The sequence below is a fragment of the Eretmochelys imbricata genome, chromosome 5 (assembly GCF_965152235.1).
Source record: "Eretmochelys imbricata isolate rEreImb1 chromosome 5, rEreImb1.hap1, whole genome shotgun sequence".
NCBI lineage: Eukaryota > Metazoa > Chordata > Testudines > Cheloniidae > Eretmochelys > Eretmochelys imbricata.
The window spans coordinates 60,687,531-60,713,296 of NC_135576.1; the positions used below are offsets into that span (position 1 = coordinate 60,687,531).

The 25,766-nt window shown below is 36.5% G+C and overlaps 1 protein-coding gene across 1 annotated transcript in view; it reads right to left on the reverse strand.

Annotated features, from left to right (window-relative positions):
• Positions 1–25,766, reverse strand: part of MCTP1 (multiple C2 and transmembrane domain containing 1) — a 440,685-nt gene that overhangs the window by 50,439 nt on the left and 364,480 nt on the right. The window contains exons 16-17 of the mRNA XM_077816331.1: positions 23,064–23,183; positions 12,677–12,730 (exon numbers count right to left, since the gene is read on the reverse strand). Of these exons, the coding sequence (XP_077672457.1) occupies positions 12,677–12,730; positions 23,064–23,183 (174 nt within the window). The remainder of the gene's footprint in view (positions 1–12,676; positions 12,731–23,063; positions 23,184–25,766) is intronic.

A 25,766-nucleotide genomic window follows, 5' to 3' on the forward strand; every position in this document is an offset into this window, starting at 1 on the left:
TTTCTTCTTGGGCAGGAAGGCAAAGGAGAAGAGTCCTGTTTGCCTTACTCCCCAGCCTTAAAGAAGATTTACATATGTAGGAATCTTTTGTTTCCCAGTCTTGACCTCCCCCTCCTTTTAGTGAAAAATTACTAGAAGTCCAAGATGATGTTTAGTACCAGGTGACAGGACCACCTGACCTAGCAGTGTCACAGCTAGGGGACGCCTTTCAGGAAGGAGAGAGATTAGTATCTTCACTGTCTTGTTGTTTCCTCCTAATGACCCATCAAAGCTGATGGCCTGTTGTCTGGTGGGTGTCTCCCAAAATACACACCCAGTTGTAATTGTTACATAGTCAATATTCCTAACTTCAAATACAGAAATGATGCATGCATACAAATTGAATAATCATATTCAGTAAATCATATTCTTTCCGATGATACCTTACAAGACCCACCTTGCATAAAATATATCTCAGTTATGCTATATCCATATCATAAGCATATTTCCATAAAGAATATGGGGTATAACATCACAGGTGCTCAGTACCAGCTATTTTAAAATAATTAATTTTATGCCTCTCCTCATGTATTACTGGACCTAATTTCTCCTTAGCACTTCCCTTTTCTCTGTTTACTTGTTAGAGCCCTTCTTATTCCCCTTAATCCCTTTGGCTAACAAACTCATTCTACTTCTTCGCTACCCTTATCTTTGCCCTAAAAGCCTTAAATGATTGAATAATCTTATTTGGTCAAATTCTTTTCCATTTCAGGTTTGTTTTTACCTCAGTTATTTGTGCAGTCTCTTATGAAGTTACACTGACTGACTCTTATTTTTCACATTCTTTGTTTTCCAGAGGAATTGTGAACTGCTGTACCTCACTTTGCTTTCCTGAAATCTAATATCCTTCATCTGCCGCATTCTGTAAATTTCTTAATTTATTGGACTCAGACAGCTAATTCCAAGTTTTTTCATTTTTCTCTCATTCTGAATCAGTTCTCTCAATAAGAAGATCTGGGATGGCTTGTTTTCTGATAAAAGTCTCCACATTCTGGTTCATTGTCTCCTACATATCTTAATAATCTCTGAGTTTACATTTTCTCCTGTAGTTGTTGTCCAATTTATATCTGGACAGTTGAAATTCCCTACAAGTACACTATCTTGCAGATTATAGAATTTTGAGAGCTGGTCGGGAATTGTTCTTTCTCTCTATATACCTCTCCAGGTGAACTATAGTAAATAACTACATTCATTTTCTTACATTCTTTGTTTTCTTACTTTCCTAAACAATTTCTTCACCATACTACTTTTCAAATGTTCATTTCCAAGAGCTATTAATACTTTTGGCATATGACACCACTCCTTGTCTTTTTATTTATTACGGACTGGAATTATGCCTACCCACTATATGGGGTGGAGGAGAAGGGGAAGAAAGGGGGAAGAATGAGAGGGGAAATGGCCCCTTCCGCTCTCAACCTTATGCATCCACATACTGGCTTGGCACAGTTTGGCCCTATTCTTCCTGTATTCATGTACAGGCTTTTGAAAGTTATTATAATGAGAACAAAACATATTAGTAATGTTTAATGTTAAAATGAGAACAAAGGGAAAAAAGTCCAAAGGGTGGGAACCTTCAGAATACATATACACACATACCACCACCTCAAGTAATGTTTCATATAGGCTTAGACGGACAGTATTAAAGTTTCACTGATACTCCTCGAAATTCAAAAGAAGCATTTTTACTATTCTAGTCAAAGTATCTGAAGAGTAAACATCACATCCTGCATTCTTTACCAAGCAAAAATCTTATTGAATTCAATAGGAGTTTTGCTAGGAGGAGGACTGCAGGATTTGGCCCTCAGTGCCTGTAGAGGCAGAAGGGGGGAGAGAGAGAGAGAGAGAGAGAGAACAAGAAACTATGCTTATTTCAGTCTTCTGAAGTAGTAAACATGTATTGGATGGGAGGGAAAAAAAAATCAGAATTCAGTGTAGAAACCTCCAGGGTTCAAAAACTACTGTTTCATGCTTAAGAAGAGTTACAATGATCTGATGTGGTTACACAGAACATACATCAGACTTTGTTCCAAAGTCTAAGGAAAGTCCTAGACAATCAGGTCAATCTAATTACCATTTTTACTGTCCCCTACATTTTAATCATGGCATGATTTTAGTAACCAAAATTTCATAAATCACTAATGTTAGAGATTAAGGGCTAGATCCTTGGCTATAGCCAAGATACACTCAAGTCAGCTAAAGCTGGCCAGATAGAAGGAGGTCTGGCCATAGTTTGAGTTACTGACTGAGGTCAAGAAGAAATTGATTGGACAGTTCTAAAGGTTGTCCTTAAGCTCAGAGGATGATAGGACAACTGCTCCAACATGTCATCCTGGCCTTTAGGAGCCAAAGATTTTAAGAGCTTGGGGTTTCTGCTGGTCTCAGTTAGGGAGGCGAGACACAGAATCCTGCAAGATGAGGTCTTCTGAAAAATGGATTTACAAATAATTAATTTACCCATTTTAGTTCTGAAGATATAAAAAATTAAGAATTAGTAGTAGTAGTATTTTCCTGAGACTGTGCATGTCCATAATGGTCTATTGAGTAAATTCCTAATTAGGGCCTTTCAAAAAGCACTTTAAACCTTCTTGAAAATGGTAGTTTTTACTGAGGTATTGCAGTACCTCTCCTTAGTTCACAGATTATTGATCAGCAAGTCCATCAGGGTCTATCATCTCAATGCAGCTGCCACTCGTACAATCTGAGTCTATGTTCTAAAAATCCTTATGAAATGTCATTGGGGGAAAAGCCTCACTTCAGAACAGTTATAGGAAATAATTCCATATTTATGGACTAAACCTGCAAAATTCAGAACAATATAAAAGTTTTCAAGATAGGAGAACATACTTTGTTCTAAAACAAATACATTTCTTTTCTTCCCCTCCTCCTTCTTCTATAAATTAAAAAAACAGTGGAACAAGTATTTTCAAAATTTTATTTAAAGGAACTTAATTTTTGGGCTAAGATCCTATGTGCTATATTTCAGTTCAGGCAAATTTTCATAGCTGAGTTATTAGACTTAGAAAACTCTTGTTTTTACTGGAAGTGAAAACCCAATAAAGCTATTACTATGCAAACCACACCACTATCAAAATGCATGGGTGTATGTTAAACTTGGGAAAATAACTGACTGAGCTATTTCCCTATCTCTTCATATGCTGTATGTTGATCTAAAGTATACCAATGTGATTTGTTTACCAAGAAGGGACAGCACAACAGTGCTGGAACTCCACAGAATCAACTCCACGACATTTTTATGTCAATATATATGTTAGACTATCCCAAAAATTTAAATACAGCCACAAACCAGAAGAGGATGTGTCCCCTGGGACTGCCATCTCTCTTCTCATACGGTTACCATTATTTAAAGTTTTAATCAAGAAATATTTCAAGGTCAACAAAGAACATGCCTGCACTTAATTTCGAGTGACAGCTAATATGGTGCACTAAAGGTGTAACAGAATACATGTGGTAGTCACATATAGCAAAGTTAAAAGGGTTAGAACATTCATAAGACATCCTAAGTCTAAAACACTTAAAAAGCATATTTGCTGAACAGCTCGTGTTAAATTATTTTAATTGGTTGCAAGAAGGCTTCAATATTCTGATGCAGTTTTGACTTTTTCAGATTATTAGAGAAAAAAATGAATCATTTTTAGATAGAGTAACATCAGCTTCCAAGTAGACTTTTTCTCATAACTTCATGTTATTTAGAGGCCATGAAATAGCTGTTAAGAGTTACTTTTATATAAACAGATTATGTAAATTGTCTTTTCAAACTCATTAGCCTTTAGAACAATAGTTCACTAATGTAAAATATTCCTCCCCCAATCCCAGACTTTATTACCTAATGACTTGAACAAACTAAAAAAGAAAAGGGGGGAAATAAATATTTAAGCTTTGTTTCTTTAACAACCATTTCACTGATGTTGTTTTTGAAAAATATGAAAATAATCCAGTTGCATTCTTTAGCTTGATTACTTACAAATAACTTATCTGTAAATCAAGTAAATCTGTCAGTTGTGTAAGTTCAATTTTCCATGTGCTATCTAGAGATAAGCAGGTCTGTAATATTAGATTTCCACTGACATAATTGTGCATGAATTCTGATCTGATTTGGTATTACATGGTGCAAAAGGTGACACATTTTCTCTAATATAGCCCATTCAAAAAGGAAAGAAATTGCCAATGTATGAAATCTGAGGCATCTGATTCAAAGACTGGGGGACTTTGAGGTCAACTCAATGCAAAAGTAACTTGTTCGACTACCCCAGGCACTAAAAGCTGTGACAAGCAAACCTAATACCTCTGGTAGTTACTCAGTTAGACAATCAATAAAAACATTACATTATCAGACTGCCGCAGCTGTATGTTAGCCTATCATATTACCTTGTCTGTTCCCAAAATGCTCAAACATGCATTTACTGATCGTTCAGATAACAGATACCACCCCAATGCCTATGTTGCACCTAGTATTTAATAAGAGAGTGCTGTAAGGAAATTAGTGAGCATTTATATGTTCTTCCATATATTGTAACATGATGAATTCTAATGTTAAAGATATATAAATGTAGGTGTATATATAGGTAGATCAGGGAAATGGATATCTGTTGTGCACAACTATGGCACCATTATTCTTTAAAGAATTTAGCCTTCAGTTTCATTGGTTTTGACTGTGAATACTGGAAAACTAGGATGTTAAAAATGTTTTGTGTGTATCAGATGTTAAATGGCACCAAAATGACAAACAGAAAATCCATAAAAAATTAGCAATTGAGAATCATACCATCCCCTTTGCCACTGGAGACTGGGCTCCATGGAGTAGGAGAGGGATGGGCCTGGAATTTGGCTGTTCTTGGCAGCACTGTACCCCCTGCAACTCTGTGCTTTAACATGCTTCTCCCCTCCCTTATGTGGAATATACACACCTGGGGGTGAAAGCTGGTTATGTGGGGCAGTGGCTATTGAAACCAACCCTGGAAACATGGCTTCTGAAGAAGGCACAAGGTCTCCAGAATCACAAGTGATGGTCTGTAGAGGCTGTAGCTTCTGGTGAGGTGGCTGCAGCAAACCACACCTCCTCCTTTGTGAGGAAAACTATAAATGCAGTCTCATTCAGTTTCCTAGGCATTGCACTCTGAAGGGGATGATAGGGCTCTTACAGATACATATATATCCATGCAATGAAAAGGAAGTACTCTAGAGCTGATTATATGTACTATTTATTTAGGAACTCCATTCACGACAAATTTGCCTCTCTGCCTGCTAACCCATGAACCCAGCTCCTGAGGCTGCTCTCTATTGCAGGGAGTTCTGTCCTCATGGAGACAACTGTACAATGCTAAATTTGTCTTTCCAAACCACATTAGTCTCTAGGTCATTTTTCACTTATGTTATTTTGTTTTATTTTGTCAGGATTGTATCTTGTTTAGCTGATCTATCCAACTATTTCTTTGCATATAAAACAGCTAGTAACAGCTATTAGCATTATGTAAAAAATAAATAATTTTATCCTGATACTGCAGAGTCCAAACAGCATATAAAACATATACAAATTGTTAGCACAAAATACAATTTGCACAATATTTGTTCACGTTCTCATATATCTTATTAACGGTTGTTGCTTAAAATACAGCAACATTTGATCAGCTATGCTACCAAGTTTTGTAGTTAGGATTGCAGCTTTTTGTTACATGCCTCTCAGTGAAAGAAAAGCACATCACAGATTCACAAGCTAGATTTTAACTTATGATATGCCATAACCCTTACTGGCATGCCTCACCTGAAAAACTGGAGCATGACATGCCTTCCATTTCACAGAGAACCATGCTGCTGGGATATGCCAGAATCTGCTCCACTCCATGTGAGTTGCAGGTTTCTCTCCCACTTATCTTAATACTGTGTCCATAAAGCACTCACCCCTAGGCTAGCATGTCTCACCCCTAGTTAGAAAGTTCAAAAGGACCTGTGGTGGGTTGCACTAATTTCTTTGAGTGCCTCCTGGTATCTGGGCATGGTGCTACCATTTTCTTCACTCCGTGGGTCTTCTGTGGCTCGGAACTGTGGCTGAGTCACACAGGCCAAACCCCTTCCCAGGTATAACAAACTCAATTAGAAAACGTTCCATTCCCTTCAGGATCAATTATAACTAAAATGGTCTGGGCTTAATTTCCTTTCCACAATTAACTCAGTAGGGGTCTTCCTGACTGCCCTTGGTTGTGGCCAGAAACAGGGCCTGGCTTGGTTCCTTTGTCTCATCCTTCCTTATGCCATTGGCTCCAGCCAGGAACTCTCTTGCTAAGCAGCAAGCAGCTCCTTTTATTTCGGTCTGCTGGGCCTTGATTGGCTGTTCCTGGTTCCCAGCCCTTCTACCTGCTTTAGGACCAGATCTTAATGGTTTCCAAAATGGCTGTTCCCAGAATGCCTATCTAGACAAGCCTGGAGCTCTAATACTCACTGCTCTTTTCTTCTCAGTGAAATATTTCTTGGGGCTGGGTGCAGCAGGTCAGTGGGCCTCCCGCCCCAAAGATCTGGTACACACCTCCATCATAGTCTCCCAAAGTTGTGCCTCAGTTTTATAATGTCTCTGATTTGTCATAGAATTAGATAAAAGGTTATTTTATGCTCTGGACCTGTATTTGAAAATCACTTTTTTCTGGGTGCTCAGCTCAGAAGATTCCATCCAAGTTGGATATATCAGGCTGAATCCACCACTGTGCCCAATAAGCTCTGGGAAAGGCTAAGGTGGAGAACCATAAAAGAGCTTAAGTAGAGATTTAGATGTCTGTCTAACTTTATGTCAAAAATGTTCAAACTTTGGTGTTTGTGTGACTTGCCTGCAGCTACACAGGTGGTATGCGGCAGAATCTGGAATAGAACCCAGATCTCCAGGCTCTTATTCCTGTGCTTCAACCTGTACACAGTCTCAGAAGTTTCTATGAGAGTCAGAAATGGCTCTTCCCATTGGTTTCTAAAATGCCATAATGAATGAATGCCCTCTTTATAATTTAGGAGTCAAACAATTATTAGGCCTACATTCACATTAAGGTCCCCAGGACGAGGCAAATAAATATTTCCCTTTTCTTGAGTCACAAAAGGGGTACCAGAGACATATCATTTATACCCCTTTCCCTGAGTAGTTAGTTAAAAAATAAATCCTTCCCTAGACAAAAAGGAATTTAAATCTGCTTAGTTACCATCGGAAATAATATTAAAAAATAAAAAATTTGCAGGGGTAAAATTATGTCACATTTTGTAACAGCTAACATAATTTAGAGATGGTCTTCATTTGATGTAATAGCTTATTGAATTATACTTGGATTACTTAATAAATGAAGAATATTACCCATATTGTATTAGTCACAGGTGAAAAAAACTACATATATGGATGAGTGTAATCCATTCAATAGTTTATTTACCCAAAGTCCCCCAGAGACTATCACACATGCACATGATATCTCTGAATGTTAAACTTTGCATATGGATCCGAGTTATCCATACGTAGTCTGCGGGCCACCTTCTGATCCCAATTCTACTGGTGTAACTCCAGAGTCACCCCAATGACTTCAACAGAGTTACTCCAGAATTATACCGGTATAACTGAGATCAGAATTTGGCTCCCTAGTGACTAACTATCTGAGGCGGCTTTTCTCAGTTGTTGTTCCCACAACGAATATATTGTGTTCGTGAAATATGTCCCAGATTCACTAATACCGAGGGGGCACCAATACCAGACAGAAGCATGGGTGAGATTTGCCTTTTTGGAAGGTGCTCATGCAAAGCTCCACATGCCTCGCGGTAGTTCTGGGGACCAGGGAGAGAAAGGACACATGGAGTGGGGTGCCAGGGAGGCAAGCTCCAGGATTGTGGTTCAGTGTGGATGCAGTGGCCACAAAACCCCTGCATAGGGGCCGGGGAAGGACATCAGCTGCTATTTCAGCCTATAGGCTGAAGCAGCAGAGGCAAAGGGACCCTGTTTTTGCCATCATCCCTTCCCCTATGTAGGCAAAACTATATAAAGCCCATTTACTTGCCCAATTTATGGTGATTTTTTAAATATCACCCTAAATGAATAATTGGCATACAGTGAGAAAAAGTTTCACTTTTATTCTAGCCACATACTTATTTCAGATTATTCGATCACATATATTAAATAAGTGTATGTGTCCTAACTACCTTTTCAGAGGACAGCAATAGCCTATACAGCTACAATTTTGATTAAAGGCTCAAATGCATATATTGTTTCTTGTTTAGGTGGTATACATGTACAGAATCTAAGATCAGAATGAAACCATAAGTGTGTCTGAAGATTTTTCCATTCAATTTTTTTTAAATCCCCTTTCCATCTCCTCCCCTTTTTTTTAACCTGTTTTCCTACAGAGCATTTATTTTATAGAAAGTAACTGCCATTTTGACAATTAGAATCTTTTTCTTTTATATCATATCACAGTAATCTCGCCCCGATCTACTCAGGATGCACACATATGCTTCAGAGGCAGGTTACAAAAATATTTGGGCTTGAAAACAAAGTTGGTATCTCCAGGCAGCTATGATTAAAAGCTTAAAAATATATTTTAACCCAACTATGTTTCATTATAATAGCATCAAGTTATCTTCATACATGATAACATTGACTTAGAACTACAGAGATTTTTCCAAACGAAGTACAAATGGTTAGAGAAAGAAGCTGAAGGTGCAAATGACCTGATTTTAATAAAGCCTTTTAACTAATATAGTTAAAATCCAGAGTTCACATATTTTTTCCTCTTATAAATCTAAACTATTACTGCTATTTGGGGGTGTGAGCTGCAAAGTGCTCAGCTCCTCCTGCAAAATGCTGAGCTAGATGCACATCACCTCAGCCATCAGTCCCTGTGACTGCCTGGACCTTGTTAAAAGCATAAGAAGCTATATGAAAAGCATGCCTAAAAACTTCTTAAGGCACAGAAAGAAATCTTAACTTCATTACTTAGATGACTAGATTATGCATGTTAACCACTATATTATTACTACATAACACTGTAAGAAGCCATTTTATGGTTTGTTGATAACTTGACTCCAAGTAATTTAACTAACCCTTATTTGCTAAGATACTGTATTAACCACCGAGTCAGAGTTTGGAACAGGGTAAAAAAAAATCAAATCAAACTGTAAATTTGTGGTTGGCACAGGTTTATTGAAAAGTACAGAACATATGGAACGCAGAATGTAGTGTTATCTTTTTGAAACATGAGTATTAAATTTATGACAAACGTCTGAACCAAACAGCAAACTGCAACAGCATTTCAGTTCTTAAAAGCATATTAGTAAGTGATACTATTAAGAAAGCAGTGTCCCACTGTTGAACAGTAGATTGTAACTGATATAACGGTAAGCATACTTGCCATTTTTAAGTATTAATCATATTTCAATTGAAAAGAAATGTTAATGTCATCCAGTTAAAAGAGTGTTAGGCATCACACGACCTTAAATTTTTAATCTTGCCTGTCTGATTATTTGCACTGCAAGGTGAAATAAAAATGTAAAATGGTAAATCTGGAAAAAGACCAAAATAAGGTTTGAGGAAACAAGCAACAACCTAATTACAACTCTACCTTTGCCAACCTTAAATAAAATCCACACAGGTACTAAAGGTCATTATTAATAAAAAGATTTTACAAACTATTATTTTAGCTAATTATAAACATTTGGATAGTTATCAGTCTCAATTTATCACTTGTGTGATTCTGCAATTTATATAGGGATGTCAAAAACAGCACTCCACCACACATCCAATAACCTATTTTAGTGTGTGCCCACACGGACCTCATCAAGTAGCCAATGAGTTGCCCTTTCATTGTGAGTAAGTGACTAATATCTATACTGGCTCTAAAGAAAGACACTTTTCATAATCGCACAACAATCTGCTAAATGAAAACATATGGATAGGCTTAGGCAAAGCCTGCCAGGGGTCTTTATTGAATGGAAAACAGGTGCTTTATTTTTGTGCCATGTAATACCCCATTTACCCCCAAGTTCAAAGGTTACAGGACTAATAGCTGCCTTGTGGTAATCAGGGAAAGCAAAGACAGTGGCCATGGTTAAACATCTGGGACATATTTTACATACTTGCAACATATGCTTCAGGTTCAATTAAAGTGAGGCTTTGGCACATTTATTAATCTTTTTACTTTTATCCTATAAGAGGACCCATTGACCTGACTTTACTATTATACCATATGAGAAAACAGAAGTAATGACAGCTGGAGGTCAATACCTGCCAGTACTGCAAAATGTGCATTTGTTTTCTCACCAAATTTCATTATACACAAAAAACTTTAAGATTAGGAATCTATGAATTTAAAAAAGGAGTATAACACTGTGCTCCTTCAATTCAGACACACCAATGTTAAAAATCTTCATCATCATCTTCATCTGCAAACAGTACAAGATACAACTTAAAGGAGGAAACTGGCAAAAAAAAGAAGCTTTGTTATCTGTTTTATAGTTTAGTGTCTGAAATAAAATGTCCATTCTAAGAATAACTGTGTACACTGTACAGTACAAGCATTTTTTAAAATAAAAAATGTGTCATTTTCTTTTCCGTTCAAGATGTGATTTTCATGATAGCATATTGAATTACAAGACCTCAAATAAAACTTACATATTAATGAAACAAGACTTTGAATTTATAGAAATCAACCCACATGCCTTTCATATAAGAAACACACTGCTCGTAGGTATTAAATAAAGACTACCACTGAATTCACACAGTAATTTAAGCACTCACCTTCAGTCAACGTTGGTAACTATATCTTTAAGTGTGTTAGAACTCTGGTGTCAGTTTCAGACAGCTAAAACACTAGATTACAATTGATACAGCTCCACAGATTTTGTGTTATTTCTAACCTGGTATGTTCTGTTTGGCATCTACTTTAGCTAGACTGCAAAAGGCTTTTTAAAAAGGGCTACTGCTTGTTTAATAACTCAACCGCCCCTCCCTGCCCCTCAACTAAATGGTAAATAGACTAAGTACAATTATTAAATTATTGTACTTTGTGAACCGATCAGAGTTATTAACATTGCCAGGAATATGTATACTGTACTACTGAGATGAAGCTCTTATAGTTGCTTTAATAAGCAAGCAACAAGCAGGGGGAAATGGCCATAAATGGATGGCAGATCAGTGTTTATCAGAAGAGAAGTGGTGATTCAGAGCTTGCATGTTGAGTTAAAATACAAGCTCTCTACACCTACATGATTGACCTTTGCAATAAATCATGTATTTTATTGCCAGAAGTGTATGCTCATATCATTTAGTGCTAAAAACTAGCACATACATGTTTTGTAAAAAGGAGATTGTTATTACAATGTTTGATTATTCCAAAATGATGTAGCTAATGATTTAAATGATGTACAGAAGAATTTCACATATCTTTCTGTCAATTCTAAAACGTTTGAACTAGCAATAGAATGAGGGAAACACTCTTTTTTATCCTCTCTCAAATCTTGGGTTAGCTAACAGAAAAATAATCATTCAGGGGATTAACTAATCACAGTGAATTTTCTGACATTTCAAATACTTGCTGCCAGCATATGAATTCTTACAGTGGTATATAACTGTACATCTCTACTAGAAACAAAGGTCAAGAACATAAATTAAGATACACTGTTTTTCTCCTCTCTTCAAAAAAAAAAAAGAATTCATTGCTTTACTACAACAGAACTAGGGAGAACATTTATGAAGGTCAAAATTGTCTGTATTTAATTCAAAACTGTTTTAAAATAATCTGTATTTTTTCTCTTTCATGTCTGTGGGATTTGCATACCAAAAAATGAGACAACAACAAGGCTGTTTTCACTGCACTTGTCTCTCCATCAAAGCTGTCCTGCCAACACTAGCCATGGCTTCAGTGGTGCAAGGTCATTCTAATTTCCTCCCTCTGGTTTTTCCGCCTCCCCAGGGGACAACCAATCCAAGCAATCCCATAGCTTGGCTCAATAAGATGTGGAAACGAGCTGTTATTTACTGTGGTTGCAATCCTCAACCCAACCAGCAGCCAGAAATTGAACCACATATTCTCAAAAGCTGAAAGATCCACAAAAGTCTCCTAGCTTGCTGGGCCACAATGCCAGCTCCAAATCAAGTAGACGTCTATGAGAATTGTGATTATTTAAATGTCATACAGAGTGCAGAACATATCAGCCATTCTTCTACCAAGTAATTCACTGAAAATTATAGGTGGCAATATCCCATTTTCAACCTGTGTGGAGTTACTATTTTTACACCATTTTTCCCCCTAAAGTACAGCCCTATTTGTAATACCCAAGACAGGACAAATGTTTGTCCTTCAGAAACAGTTGTCACTGCAGTTATCTTCACAAGAGCTATCAAGTTCCAGACAAGCTGAATTATTTTTGTTCCTGGCAGAAAAATATTTGACCCAGCTCTGGACAAAAAAAAAAATAAAATAAAAAAAAAGAGGATTTATAGTCCTCTATCCCTTCCTACAACATACAGTAGCATTGTTAGGATGATAAACAGCTCTGTCCAATTTTCTGGACTAAAACACTTCAACTCCTTTTTTAACTGTCTGTAAAAACAGTGTCATGTCTAAATTCTCCCATCCCAAGGTACCCAAGTGCTAGGAAAGATAATTACCTTGTCATCTCTGTCATCCTCTTCTTCCTCGTCCTCTAGCATGTCCTCCACTACCTACAGACAGAAACAGTAGTAGTTGTCATGATTTAAAAAGGAAGAGTTTTGTTCTGTCAATAGTAAACCTTTTGTAGATGAAAACTTTATTAACATTTGAAATAAATGCACAGCAGGAAAATGTACAACTAGAAAAACATTGGATCTAGAGATTCCAATTTAAGAAAGTGTTGTAACTTTAATTGACCTACATCAGGGAATAAGACACTGAAAACCTCTACCTTTATAAAATGCTGTCTTGACAATTTAAGTACTAAAAGGTAATTCAAAATTCACTCCAGTATATTTTTAACTAAGGAATCCTTTTTATCAGCTCTAGTGGTGGCTTTGAAATACGGTACAAGTGCTTACTTTGGATTTACAGCTAACCTGAGAAACATACAGCATTTTGAACTTAATTTAAATTGTTCATCAGGAGGGTTAAGAAGCTTTCAACCCCAAGAATAAATTCATGCTAGCTTGCTCCTTTATGGCAATAGCCCACAGCAGTGACCCAGGGTGCATGCCATATCATCATCAGCACAGCGTTTCCTAATAATGATTTTGTACTATTAGTATATCTAATATACTGCACATGCATCTCTTTCATTATGTGTAACTGTACCACGTGTCAACTTAAATAGATAGTAGACAGGTAGATTGATATGTGAGAGAAAGAGAGAATACCTACCACTTAAGGTTTTATGTGTGCAAGGCACTGTACTCACATTAATTATTAATCTTCATTGTATGGTTGTGAGATAAGTAATTATTATACCCATTTTACACACCAAGAGAGGGAGTGACTTTCCCGAGGCACTTGGAAAGTTAATGGCAGAACCAGACTTAGAACTCAAATTCCTGCCTAATAACCCCATGATCAAGCATTCAAACTATAGGCCAAATTATCTGCTGATGTAAATGGAAATAGAGTTGAACCCCTTTATACCAAAAGATAATTTATCTCTATAGTTGTACATATACAAAAGTCAAGACAGAGCTGTAGATTCAAAAGGGGAAAATTCTTGTCTATTTTACAGTGAGTTATAAATTAAAATCATAGCATACATCATTACAGAAGACAAAGTTAAACCATAATTCTATATTACAAAGTATAAATGACAAAAGAGGATGTCACATTAGAAACTTACTTAAGGAACATATTCGTTGCTATACAGGAGGACACAGAGACTCCCATCAACCCTAAAGAAAACTACATATGTTCGCTCACCAGAATTTCAGTTGCTACAGTATATTGAAGCAAGATTGCAATTTCGGCCTGTGGTACTGCAGAGGCGCAAAGCAGCCTCTAACACAGACTAAAAGCTAGCCCTTAATTTGTATGTCAAGTATATAAAGCATATTAAAACCAGGAAGTGATGTAAACTGTTGCCCAAGATATGAAATTTACAAGAGGATTCTATATTTTTTGTCAATAAATTACCACTAAAAATAATAATTTAGAGACAAATAAGTAAGTTCCTGCCCTAAGAATTTAATAATGTAAAGACCAGACTGTGACCATATCCTGCGTGGGTATAGAAGGTGAAGAAAAGGGACAAGAAGCCTTCTACCCTTTCTGCTCCCCATGCAGGGGAAGAACAAAACTGAAATCTCACACATCTGCACACACCTCTAGCAGTGAGTAAGCTGGCCATGAAAGGGAACACACTCTGCATGGGTGTAGCAGTGCGTGAGCTTCCCCTTTATATCAAGGATCTCTGATAGCAAGCATGCCCAAAGGAGGCATAGTGCCTATTGGAGATTCCAACTGCAGCCATACATAGCCACCCCACCCCCCACTCAATGCCTTAAAGCACAAGAACGCTCTGAATTTGTCACACGTGCCATTTTAAATAATATGTTTAGACTATTTCTTTTTGATTCTTAGTCCAAAGAGCCAACAATAATTGAGTGGATAAGCTATTTATGGCTTATTGTGAACAGTGATCCTGCATTAGTGCAGGGGGATGTGCTAGACGACCTACGCACTTCTTTCTTTTCCAGTTGTCTACAATATAAATACTAATGTATCTGCAAGATATCCTATCCAGAGACCTAAAAGTACATTAGTCCGAGTTCTGAGACAGGCTATATTAAGTCCTTGACCAGTACCAAAACAAACACTACTAATCCAAAGGATAAGTGATTGATCCAGTGACTGATATCTTATGAACTGCCAGGGTAGAAATGAATGTTGTATGACACGGGATGGCTGAGATCCACAGCCTCCCCATGATATGCGGTATTCATTTTTAGATATTGTAGATAACAAAAAAATGGACCATTGACGCATATCATTCTGGCCTGATCTGAGTGACCTCTATCTTGTGAAGCTCTGGACCTAGAAACAATGTTTTATGCCACTAGAAGCAGTAGGGAATCCAAGTTTTCAGATGATATAAAGTATTAAATTAACTCTAGTGGTTTGTGAGATATTACTAAAAAACAATAAATAAACTCACACAGTGCTTTCTAGCCATAGATCTCAAATCACTTAACAAAGGAAGGTAAGTATCATTATCCTGATAGGGAAACTGAGGTATAAAGAGGTCAAACAACTTACCCTAGGTCATACTACAAGTCCAGGTAGCTAGAGTATCGGGCCAGAAATGAAAGCGTGGGCACCGAGGGATTGCATTTATATAAATATAAATATTATATGTATGAAAATTTCATTTAAAATGTAAAGTTGAGATACAAGCTAACAAAAGTAAGGAAATTAACTTGCATTGTTGGGGAAAAGCCATCAAAAGCCCTACCCTGGGGGGAAGAAAAAACAAACAAACAAAAAAGCCGCTAAGGACAAAGTGTCAGCCTCAACTCTGAATTGTTAGCTATTTACTGGTTCTTACTGTAACTTTAAACATTATTTAATCTATGAAGGGATTTTTGTGGGGCTGGAGAGGTCCGCACTGTAACAGACAGATCTTTCAGCATTATCTCAAGTTACAGCCGCCTCCGTAGAGTTGCTCTATGGGCTACAGTCTTGCATACTGTGGCCCTGCTTCTGGCACAACCCATACACCAGGGCTTGAGAGAAAGTGTGCAAGAGGCAGTCTTTCTTCAGAATCCTCCTCTGGGCAATTATGGGGCTTTCAGGGCCCCTTTACACTGTGGCTCTTTGACACAGCACAAAGGAGGTTGAGCTGGGGGTGAGAATCTCACTTTTCCTTTTTCAGTCATTGGTCTCGTAAGTTTAGCTTCTGTGGCTCGCTATGCGGGCACTGACCACAGTGGCCCCGAACAGGCAGGTGTGAAGAACAGTCCCTTAGGAATGATGTGTGACCATTTCAGTTGCATCCCCCTATCCTCCCACATCCCCACCATGGGGCTTGGTGTGGAGGGCCTTGCCTGGGATCTCTACACGTAGGTGAATTTCACCCCTAAGAACTAAATTCTGAAAAATGGAGCTAAGCCACTCCCCTGTTACACTTACTTTTTCCCTTAGGGATTAGCTACCTGCAAAGCTCCACCGGTGTAACTAAAAATATGATATATATTCAGTTTAATTAAACCAGGACTCAGGGTTGCATGGAGACATTTAATTGAACTGTAAACCTCTACAAATCAGGGTTTACAATGGAAATGCTGACACCACCTTAGCTGTCTCATTGCAAATAATGACACTCTGTTTAGATCACAAACAGTCTTACTCTAAATAAACAGGATAATATTTCACACCTGTATTGTGATTTTCATCCAAGGATCTAAAAGAGCATTACAAACATTAATAAACTAAGCCTCACAACACTGCTATGACCTATAGAGTATTATTATTATTTTAATAGTTGAGAAGTTTGACTTGTCCAAAGTCATACAAGAAGTCTGTGACAGCCAAAAATCGAACCCAGATCTCCAGTTCCCAACTCCTGTTGTTTAGCCAGAAGATTATTTCCTCTCCCCCCCTGCCATGGTATTCCATCCTATTTTCTCATTCTGTGTTAGTCACATCATCAATTAAACTAAGCTTTAGGAGTGTCAGATTGTCTGGAAATGAAAAATGATTTAACTCAGTTATTGTATCAAAATAAAATGTAATAAAAGTACGGTACTTCCATCTCTGGCCAGCATATATTATTCTTTATGGCATATGAAACATTGACCCATGTTTTCACTCATCATGAAACTTTGAAAGAAGAGTTAGAAAAAAAAGTGCAGAGTGAAAGCACATCACTAGAATGATACAGTGAATCAGAAGAAATTCAGATCCTCAAGTTTAAGACTGGTTGCTACCCAAAATTGAAACAATGAAAACAGAATCCTTATAACCACGTGATATATAAAAAATCTGCAAGCTGAAGTCTTTTTTTAAAATAAACTTCAGAAAAACCTATTTACACAGACATGTAAAGCCAGGATTTATAAGATCGTTACAGCAAATGCAAATTCAACAGATTCCAGCTTTTGAGTTTAACGCCTACCTAGGATCAAACCAAGAGTAAGAAAAAGGATTTTTTTTCTTTGACTCTAGCTTGCTGCTTTTCAAATAAACCTTATATGTGCTACTTTGGTCTTCAGCAACACAATACAGTAATCCAGACATCTAACACAATATCATGCTTTTTCAATGAGAAAAATTATTAAAGGGAAAAATTATATTAAGGGGAAAAACATATCAGTCATTTTACAAAAAGTTTTAAGAAAAAAATCTTAGATCAGCCCTAGAATACTCACTCTAAATTATGCTTTCCGATACCTTGCTTGAAATCAAGGTAGTATTAATCAAACAAAGGAAGGGCACTGGGGAAATCAGAAAGATCTAATGCAAGCAGTTAAAAGTGACATGACCTTCTGTAATGTCACTTGTCACAGCCTTATATGCCACACACTGGTAGAAGGTCTTGAAAGAACCTGATTCTTGGTACTGTTCCTCGAATGTAAGGCTAATACAGATGACATTTTAAAAAACACACGTAGACAGCCTCAAATATGGAATATTTGGCCAATATTATGGCCAAACAGTAAGCAGATGATATTAAAATGTTGCAAAACAAGCCCTTCCTGTACTAAATAGTTTTGAAAAGTAAATATTGTACAGAAAAAGCACACAATAATTTGTATATGATAGGGGATCACTCTTGCCCCATTTCCCCATTCCCAATGTAACAGAATTCTGTCTGCAAATGCTGCATAATTCACACTGTGTTGCTGTAGCACTTCTAACAGAAGCCACTTTATACAGTAAGTTATCTTAGTTACATTCAGAAATATATAGAAAAACCTTCACTACCCTCTTCATGCTTTGCAAGAGAAGAAAATTGGACTAGCATATACTCTTAGAATTTAGTTTGCAATTAATTACTTTTTAGTTACTCCTCTTCTAGAGTTTAAAAAAATCTAACTCTTTATTAATAATTCATTAAAAGATGGGATTTGGGAGTAGTGGGGACTGTTCAACGTAACATCTAATAGCAACATCAATAAAATAGTAGTACAGTCAGATTCTTGTTATTTACAACCATCTTAGGTCAGGATAAGAGTGAAGAATAACTCAATCCCAAAGATCCTTAAAAATATCTACTGAAATTAAAAATTTCCACACAAAGGAAGTATATTAACTGTGTATATAATGTTAGCAAAATTGTCTCTTACTTTAGAACACTGCTGCAGTTTCTAGAAGAAAAGTTACTACATAATCACAGCAAAGGCACAGTAATTAAGTGCATTCATCTACTACCAACTTTTCTATAGCTATTCCAATGGAAACAACTGTGTGGTTAAAGGGGTATTTTGATACATTTCCAAGTGAGTAATACCACAGTACTCTTTTTCTCTAATACGCAATGTAAGAGAATTCAAAATGAAGAAGAACCATAGTCATCCAGATGTGTTTAATGACTGAAATCTTACTATAATTTAAAGGCCAAATCCTGTGAAGTGCTCAGCAATTCCTAAAAAGGAGTAGGGAGGTGCCATGAACTGGTAGTTCAAGTGTTCAGCACTTCTCCTGAGTTGCTCAGCACCTCAATGGATTGGGCTTTAAAACAATAAATTGTTTCAAATGAAAAACATGTTATATTCTATTTTATTTTGTTAAAATGTCCAAATGTCTGCAGACACTAAGATTTTGATATAACCTATCACAAATCAGGAGCCTGTTCCTGCTTCCATTGAACTAAAAGAAAATAGGATTGGGTCCCAAATGAACCTTTCCACCGTAGAGTTAGTTAGCTGTATTCTTCAGCACAGTCTGGAGTTCATTTAGATCATTTTGTCTCCATGTAAACTAACTACAACATGTGTTGGTGTGTCAGTGGATTTACAACACTTCTGTGTAAATGTAATATAAAATTATTGAATGTGTATGGATTGAGAAGGATTCCCAAAACTGCTCAGGCTATTTCAAGCATCTTCAAAGAACCTGAGGTCAAACTGAAAACTTTCATAGTCAATAAGCTTGTTATTACTGTGTTTATGTGGTCTTAGTCACAAAAGGACATCTGCTTTTCTCACAGGGCTGTTGAGGAGGAACTTTTCAAAAGACCTAGCTTAATTAAAATATCCATCTATTTTACATCATATTTATAAAGACAGTAAAACTCACTAACAGATTTTAATTTAACAATGTAGTGTATCTGAAATACAACTGAACTTATGGTAGGTAGCTCCTGAGTTTGATTCACACAATTAAAGATTTAACCTTGAAGTGTTTCATCTGCAGGAGTCATCAAGATAACTGAACTACTAGATGTAATAATAATTAGTGTGATAAGCTTGCCAGTGAGGCTGAATATATTGCAGTACAAAAGAGGAGACTAAAAAGAAAAGCATTAGTATTTTACTGCTAAAAGACTTCCTGATTTATACAGATACAATTATTTATTCTTACAGAATACATTTCCTTGGCTCATTCTGGGAAGTGCTCATGATGTAATTTAGTCTGATTCTTAATAGGAAATGTGACTTTAATATGGCTATGAGATGCCTTTTGATGCATGCCACAGATTACGTACAATCCTCTAACATCAACAAAAGAATTTTTATTTGCAGTATAATAAGTTACTCTGTAATATACTTTATTACACAATAACATGTAACTTTTTGCTTGATGTTAGCTTAATATGTACCCAATATTTACTTGTTAATGTGTTAAGACTAAACAATTTTCATATAAAATATGGCATCAGTAGAAGAGTTTTTCAATGCATTTCTTTAAATATTTGGATCTCAATGCTTTCAGGAATTCTAGCTGATATTTACACAAAGCACTGTGAACAGAATACTAGGTTTTTGTTTGAAGTATGTCTCCATCTAAAGGCTTCAGAATGTACTATATTTTCTTGTAGACAAAATCTGATCTGTCTGGCTTTATGACATTTTTTAAACCAGTGAAGCAGAAAAAAATATTCTAATTTGGCTAAATATAAATTGTTATATTGTTGTATAAATTATTTATTGGGTTACTACACAAACTTTTAAACAATAACATTTTAAAATATTTTGTCACCGAGGTGTTTAAATAAAACATTGACAATAAAGTAGTTTATTATATTTCTTGTCAACAGAATTAAAATGTAATTGTTTGTCTTAAATTTGATCATTAACTTTTCAGTTAGCGCTAGGATTCTAGGAGGACAAAACACCACTCAGCTACATATACATATATACATACACCACAACATATATATTTGTTTAAACAACATTAAGTTTGTGAGTGGTGCCAAAAGTTGGGATACTTAAAGTTGGGGCAGCATTTTTGCCTGGTTACATATATGGAATTGTATATCCGTATTATACATATGCCACTGTAACATTAGCCCAGCTGATTATGACAACTCTTTTTTTTAATTATATATTTGGAGAAACATGCTAATTTTGGAAAACAACTTGAAAATTACTGAGATCTAGTCTGAATTAACATCCATATGTTTAAAAATAACCTCATAAATGTGATTTTTTACTCCAACACTAAATTGTTCTTAGTTTAAAGAATATTGACCAAGACATTTTGGAGCTGCTACAGTATTATGTCAATCCAGTAGTTACAGAAGTCTGGACAAAAATGGAAAAAAATCATTAAGAATTTTTGCATAAAAAATGCCTATGCATTTTCCATACAATAGTGTAAGGCTTAAGGGGGGAAGGGTTTGCAAAATTTCACTTTAAAAATTACTGTTTTGAGGGAAAAAGGGTAAAAATCTTTCCAAAATGAACATTTTTGGGATTTGTTTCCCTTTCTGTAAGCAAAAGCAACTGAAAGTAAGCTAGGGTTGGAGAAGATTTTTTTAAAAGTGCTACTGGGCTGAGACCTTGTATGCCCTGTTAGTGAGTTTCTATGGCAGAGATACAATATAAAACCCTGAAGGCAGAGAATTATAATGGAAGCTTAGACAGCCTCCTTAACTATAGTGGCGTGAATAGCCAACTTTAATAATGCATTCCTTTTCATTGTAAAAGAGAAATGCGGCATAGCCAGCCTAATGTTTTCTTTACGTAGGGTACTGTGTGATTGCTAAATTAGTGCATAATGTATTTGTAATATTTATAGTACCAACATTTAGTTAAATAACGTTTATGTAAGATTTATGTTGATTTTTTCATTTCTCATTTAATGGCAGATTATGAAGAGTCTGTTTCATAAAGATAATTCTCCATTTAAATTCATCAGGCCATTAAATATTAAAATTATGTTTCTGATGCAATCTAGAACAAATTTGTCCAGCTTCAGTGATTATTTGCATTCATAAAAATTAGGCTTGATTAATAAAATTTAAATGCTTGATTAAGCTGACATTTTCATGTTTCAGTTGTGATTTATTAAAAGAAGCCCCTGTTCTCTGGTCTGGTAAGATAGTTTACTTTTCTTCTTTACTATAGATGTAGTATTTAAGGAATAAACACTTAACTCCATAAAAAGAGGAATGGTTCTCAGCAGATTGCTGCCTTTGGTCTCTATGTTCTGACAGAGCCCAAAGTGAGTATACAGTTTATGACCAATCTATAAAGGCTTTTTTTAGCCAATCACTGTGAAGTTGAGAGTATAAGATAAGAACAGGTTGTATTTTTGTAGAAGTCAGCAACCAAGGAGAAGTTATAGAAGACTAATTTTGTGAGGTAACCTTTGTGCACTTTCCTGCACTGCTGAAAGAGTTTTGAATGCCATGTGTCTCAAGCAGAACCAATGTCAGGATTAGAGTTGAAGCCCATTTTACTGTATACAGGAGAACTAGAGCATCTTATAGTGAGATAGCAAGCTATTGTTTGGTGAATATGCTACACAAATGTTGCTGTGCAATCCTAAACAGTATTGTACAGTGAAAGCAATTGTGTATTTCCCTTACCTTTATGGGATCACAAAACAAAAGTAGTTCATATGTATGTATTTATATGTTAACCTGAGGATTTTTATTCTTTGGCTACCACTACCATTTATGCTTTTTTAAATAAAAGGCAGCTTTTCCTAATGAACTAATGAAATCTCAAGTGCTAATCCCAGAACTATCAGCAACTCTCTCTGATACCTGGGGCAAACAACATAACTCCAGTGTTTCTCCATCTATTAATAGGGACAATACTATTTATCATCTTCATAGGTTTGTTGTCAGAATTAATTAGGTAATGTTTGTAACGCACAATGAAGATGAAAAACACTAGATATGTTGCCGATTTGCCAATGCAGTAAAAATATCAGGTCTTTCCCTCTCTCTTTATTCTCCAAGTCATTGCGAGAGCCAGAAATAGAACCCAGATCTTCTGATTTCCAGGACATTCTCTATCCAATAAACCACACTGCTTCACTAATCAGTTATTTTTTTCATTGTGTAGTAATTTAGAAGACAGAAATATTCTTGATACTTTGTGAAATTTCCATAGGATACCTGTTAGTGAACTCAGCTAAGACCATCATGTAAAGATTTGTGATGGACCTTGATAGCCATCTGACAAGTCTGCAGTTCTTAGTGAAAGAGAAGAATTTTGGTGGAGTCAGCACTGCTTTTAATTTCAGTAACTAAAAAAATGTTAGACTATAGTTTTTATAAGCTTTCAACAGGGCTACACACACACACACACACGCATACAGAGAAAGAGTTTTCAAAAGATTTGTTTGTTCTTTCCTAACCAGTAAAATTACCAAACATACACACCAGCTTTGAGGACAGAGCATGCTCTAATGCATTTTTAAAATTAGTTTCAACAAAAAGTAGAAATATTTATTGAACAGCTGGAAAAAAAGTTCAATCATGGCTAGGAAGAACTGTCCATCAAGCATCATAAACTGAAATATTTTTGAAAGGACGTTGTATTTAAGTAGAGAAATTCAGTTTTTGAAACAAACTCAGTTTTAAAATCTTGTCTTAGTATACGTTAAAAAAACAAGTACAAGTATGTGCTTAAAAAAGTAAGTACTTACTGTATCATGTTGCGTGTTATCTTTCCCTGATAGTACCAAGAAATAGTTCCATGCCAAGAGTAACAACAAAGCAAGCGGAATCATGTAGAGCTCAAAGTTCCAAACCACAAAAAGAAAAAGCTAAAAGATAGAGAGATAAATGATTAAACTCTGAATTTATTCAAAGTAAGGAGCAGTACATTACACAAATCTAAACAAAACACCACCCTCTCTCTGAGCAGAGACCAGGAATGATTGGTTAATGTGGCTGAATGAGCAACTGAAACCGCAAGTATGAAAGCTGCTACACCTCTGAAAATCAGCAGTGACATAACAAACTTGATATAAACACCAAACTAAATATATACAAAAGAAAATATAAATCATTCCAAAAATGTGAAATCATTTGAACAAACAGCAATAGCAATGTTTTATGTATCAGAAATACTTTAATAAAGATTTTGTTTAACTTAAAAAAAGCCAACCAATCCCAGGATTTATTAAGAGAGAGTCTTCTTGGGGCACAGCTTTCAGCTAAAAATACTAAAGAAAAGGTGAACAAGATGACACTTGTACATACATTTGTTGAGATTTTTCTCTTCTTGTAATAGACTTCCAGCTCTCACAACTAACATTTTAAAAACTCTAGAATTAAACAATTTAAAATTACTTGCTTGGTTTTCCTCTCATGTGACAAAAATGATAGCTGAAAATACTATGGTAAATGATACTTTTGCTGAACCTGCTCCCAGTCTTCAGCATCATGTATTGGTAACACTACATGCTTTTCTTCCAAATACTATATTCAAGCCTTGCACTTCCTAACATTTCTTCTGCTTTCTGAAATTAATCAAGTGCAGTGTTCCAGAATTATGGCAAACCCAAACCAAAACATAGCTACTAGAGCAGAGGTTCTAAAACGTCATTGCACCGTGACCCCCTTTCAACAACAACAATTACTACATGACCCCAGGAGGGGGAACCGAAGCTTGAGCCTGCTCGAGCCCCACACCTCAGGAGGGAGCAGAAGGGAAGACAAAGCCCCACCCGAGGCTGCCCAAGTCCCCCTGCCCCTTGCAGGTGGGCCAAAGTTGAAACCCAAGGACTTCAGCCTCAGGCAGGAGGCCTGTAACTTGATTCCCACCACCCAGGGCTGAAGCCCTCTGGCTTCAGCTTTGGTCCCAGGCGTGGGGCTTGGGCTTCAGCCCTGGACCCCTGCAAATCTAATGCCAGCCCTGGTGACCCCCATTAAAATCAAGTCACGAACCACTTTGGGGTCCTGACCCACAGTTTGAGAACCGCTATACTATAGTCAAACTAAAAAATGGCTCCTTTTGCTCATTCCTATACTTTAGGTACATTTTGGTTTGATCGAAAACTAAAAAGGGATTTTAATAATCCCTTAAAATTGAGGATTATGTTTAATAGAGCCAAAACATAACATCGGATCATAAAAGACTAATGCAAATACCAGTGTAAAAACCTACATTTTAAGAAATCCACAGTACCAGATCAACTAACTTGCCTTCTTCCTTCCTACGGCCACCAAATGGGCTGTATATGAATGTCTTGGGAGATTGCAGAACAAGCTTGATAGCTATTGAAATTTTTGCAACAGAAAGGTGTTATGTGATATCAGACAATTAAGGGGGTACTGGCACTTCTGATACTCATTACTGCATTTGGGAAATCTGTATGTTGTTCAGGTTATTTAGTTTAAAAGGAAACCCATTAGCAGTAGTGTTGAGTAAGAAACAAGTTTTAAGAGAATTCCGGAGATCTGTAAGAATTACTTATGAGAGAATTCTTCTAAGGGTTTACTAATATACATTTTGAGAGGAATATTTACAGGAATATGATTTAGCAAGATCAACTCAAGTCAGCTTAAAACAGTAATCTCCAGCTCAGAAAAGAAACTCACCTCTATTCGCTCAGAAAAAGGCTTGAGTGAATAGGTAAGAATATAAGAGCGGCCATACTGGGTCAGACCAAAGGTCCATCTAGCCCAGTATTCTGTCTTCCAACAGTGGCCAATGCCAGATGCCCCAGAGGGAATGAACAGAACAGGTAATCATCAAGTGATCCATCCCATTGTCCATTCGCATTTTCTGGCAAACAGAGGCTAGGGACACCATCCCTTCCCATCCTGGATACTAGCCATTGATCAACCTATCCTCCATGAACTTATCTAGTTCTTCTTTGAACCCTGTTATAGCCTTGGCCTTCACAACATCCTTGGCAAGGAGTTCCACAGGTTGACTGTGCATTGTGTGAAAAAATACTTCCTTTGGTTTGTTTTAAACCTGCTGCTTATTAATTTCATTTGGTGACATCCAATTCTTGTGTTATGAGGAGTACACAACACTTCCTTATTTACTTTCTCCACACCAGTCATGATTTTATAGACCTCTATCATACCCCCCCTTAGTCCTCTCTTTTCCAAATTGAAAAGTCCCAGTCTTATTAATCTCTCCTCATATGGAAGCCGTTCCATAGCTCTAATCATTTTTGTAGACTTCGATGGGAGCTCTGGAAGTAAACTCTGCCAGACCAGGGAAAACAAATTCCAGAGACTGACTGTTGTGAACTGCCCCTGCCTGCAGATCTCCCTAGCCTTAATTTTAAATCTGGTGTTCAGTAAATGGAGAGAAGTAATTTCTAAAGAAAGACCCAACCACATATGGCTTTGTAGAAAAACACCCTGAAACAATTTGGTGACCAGTG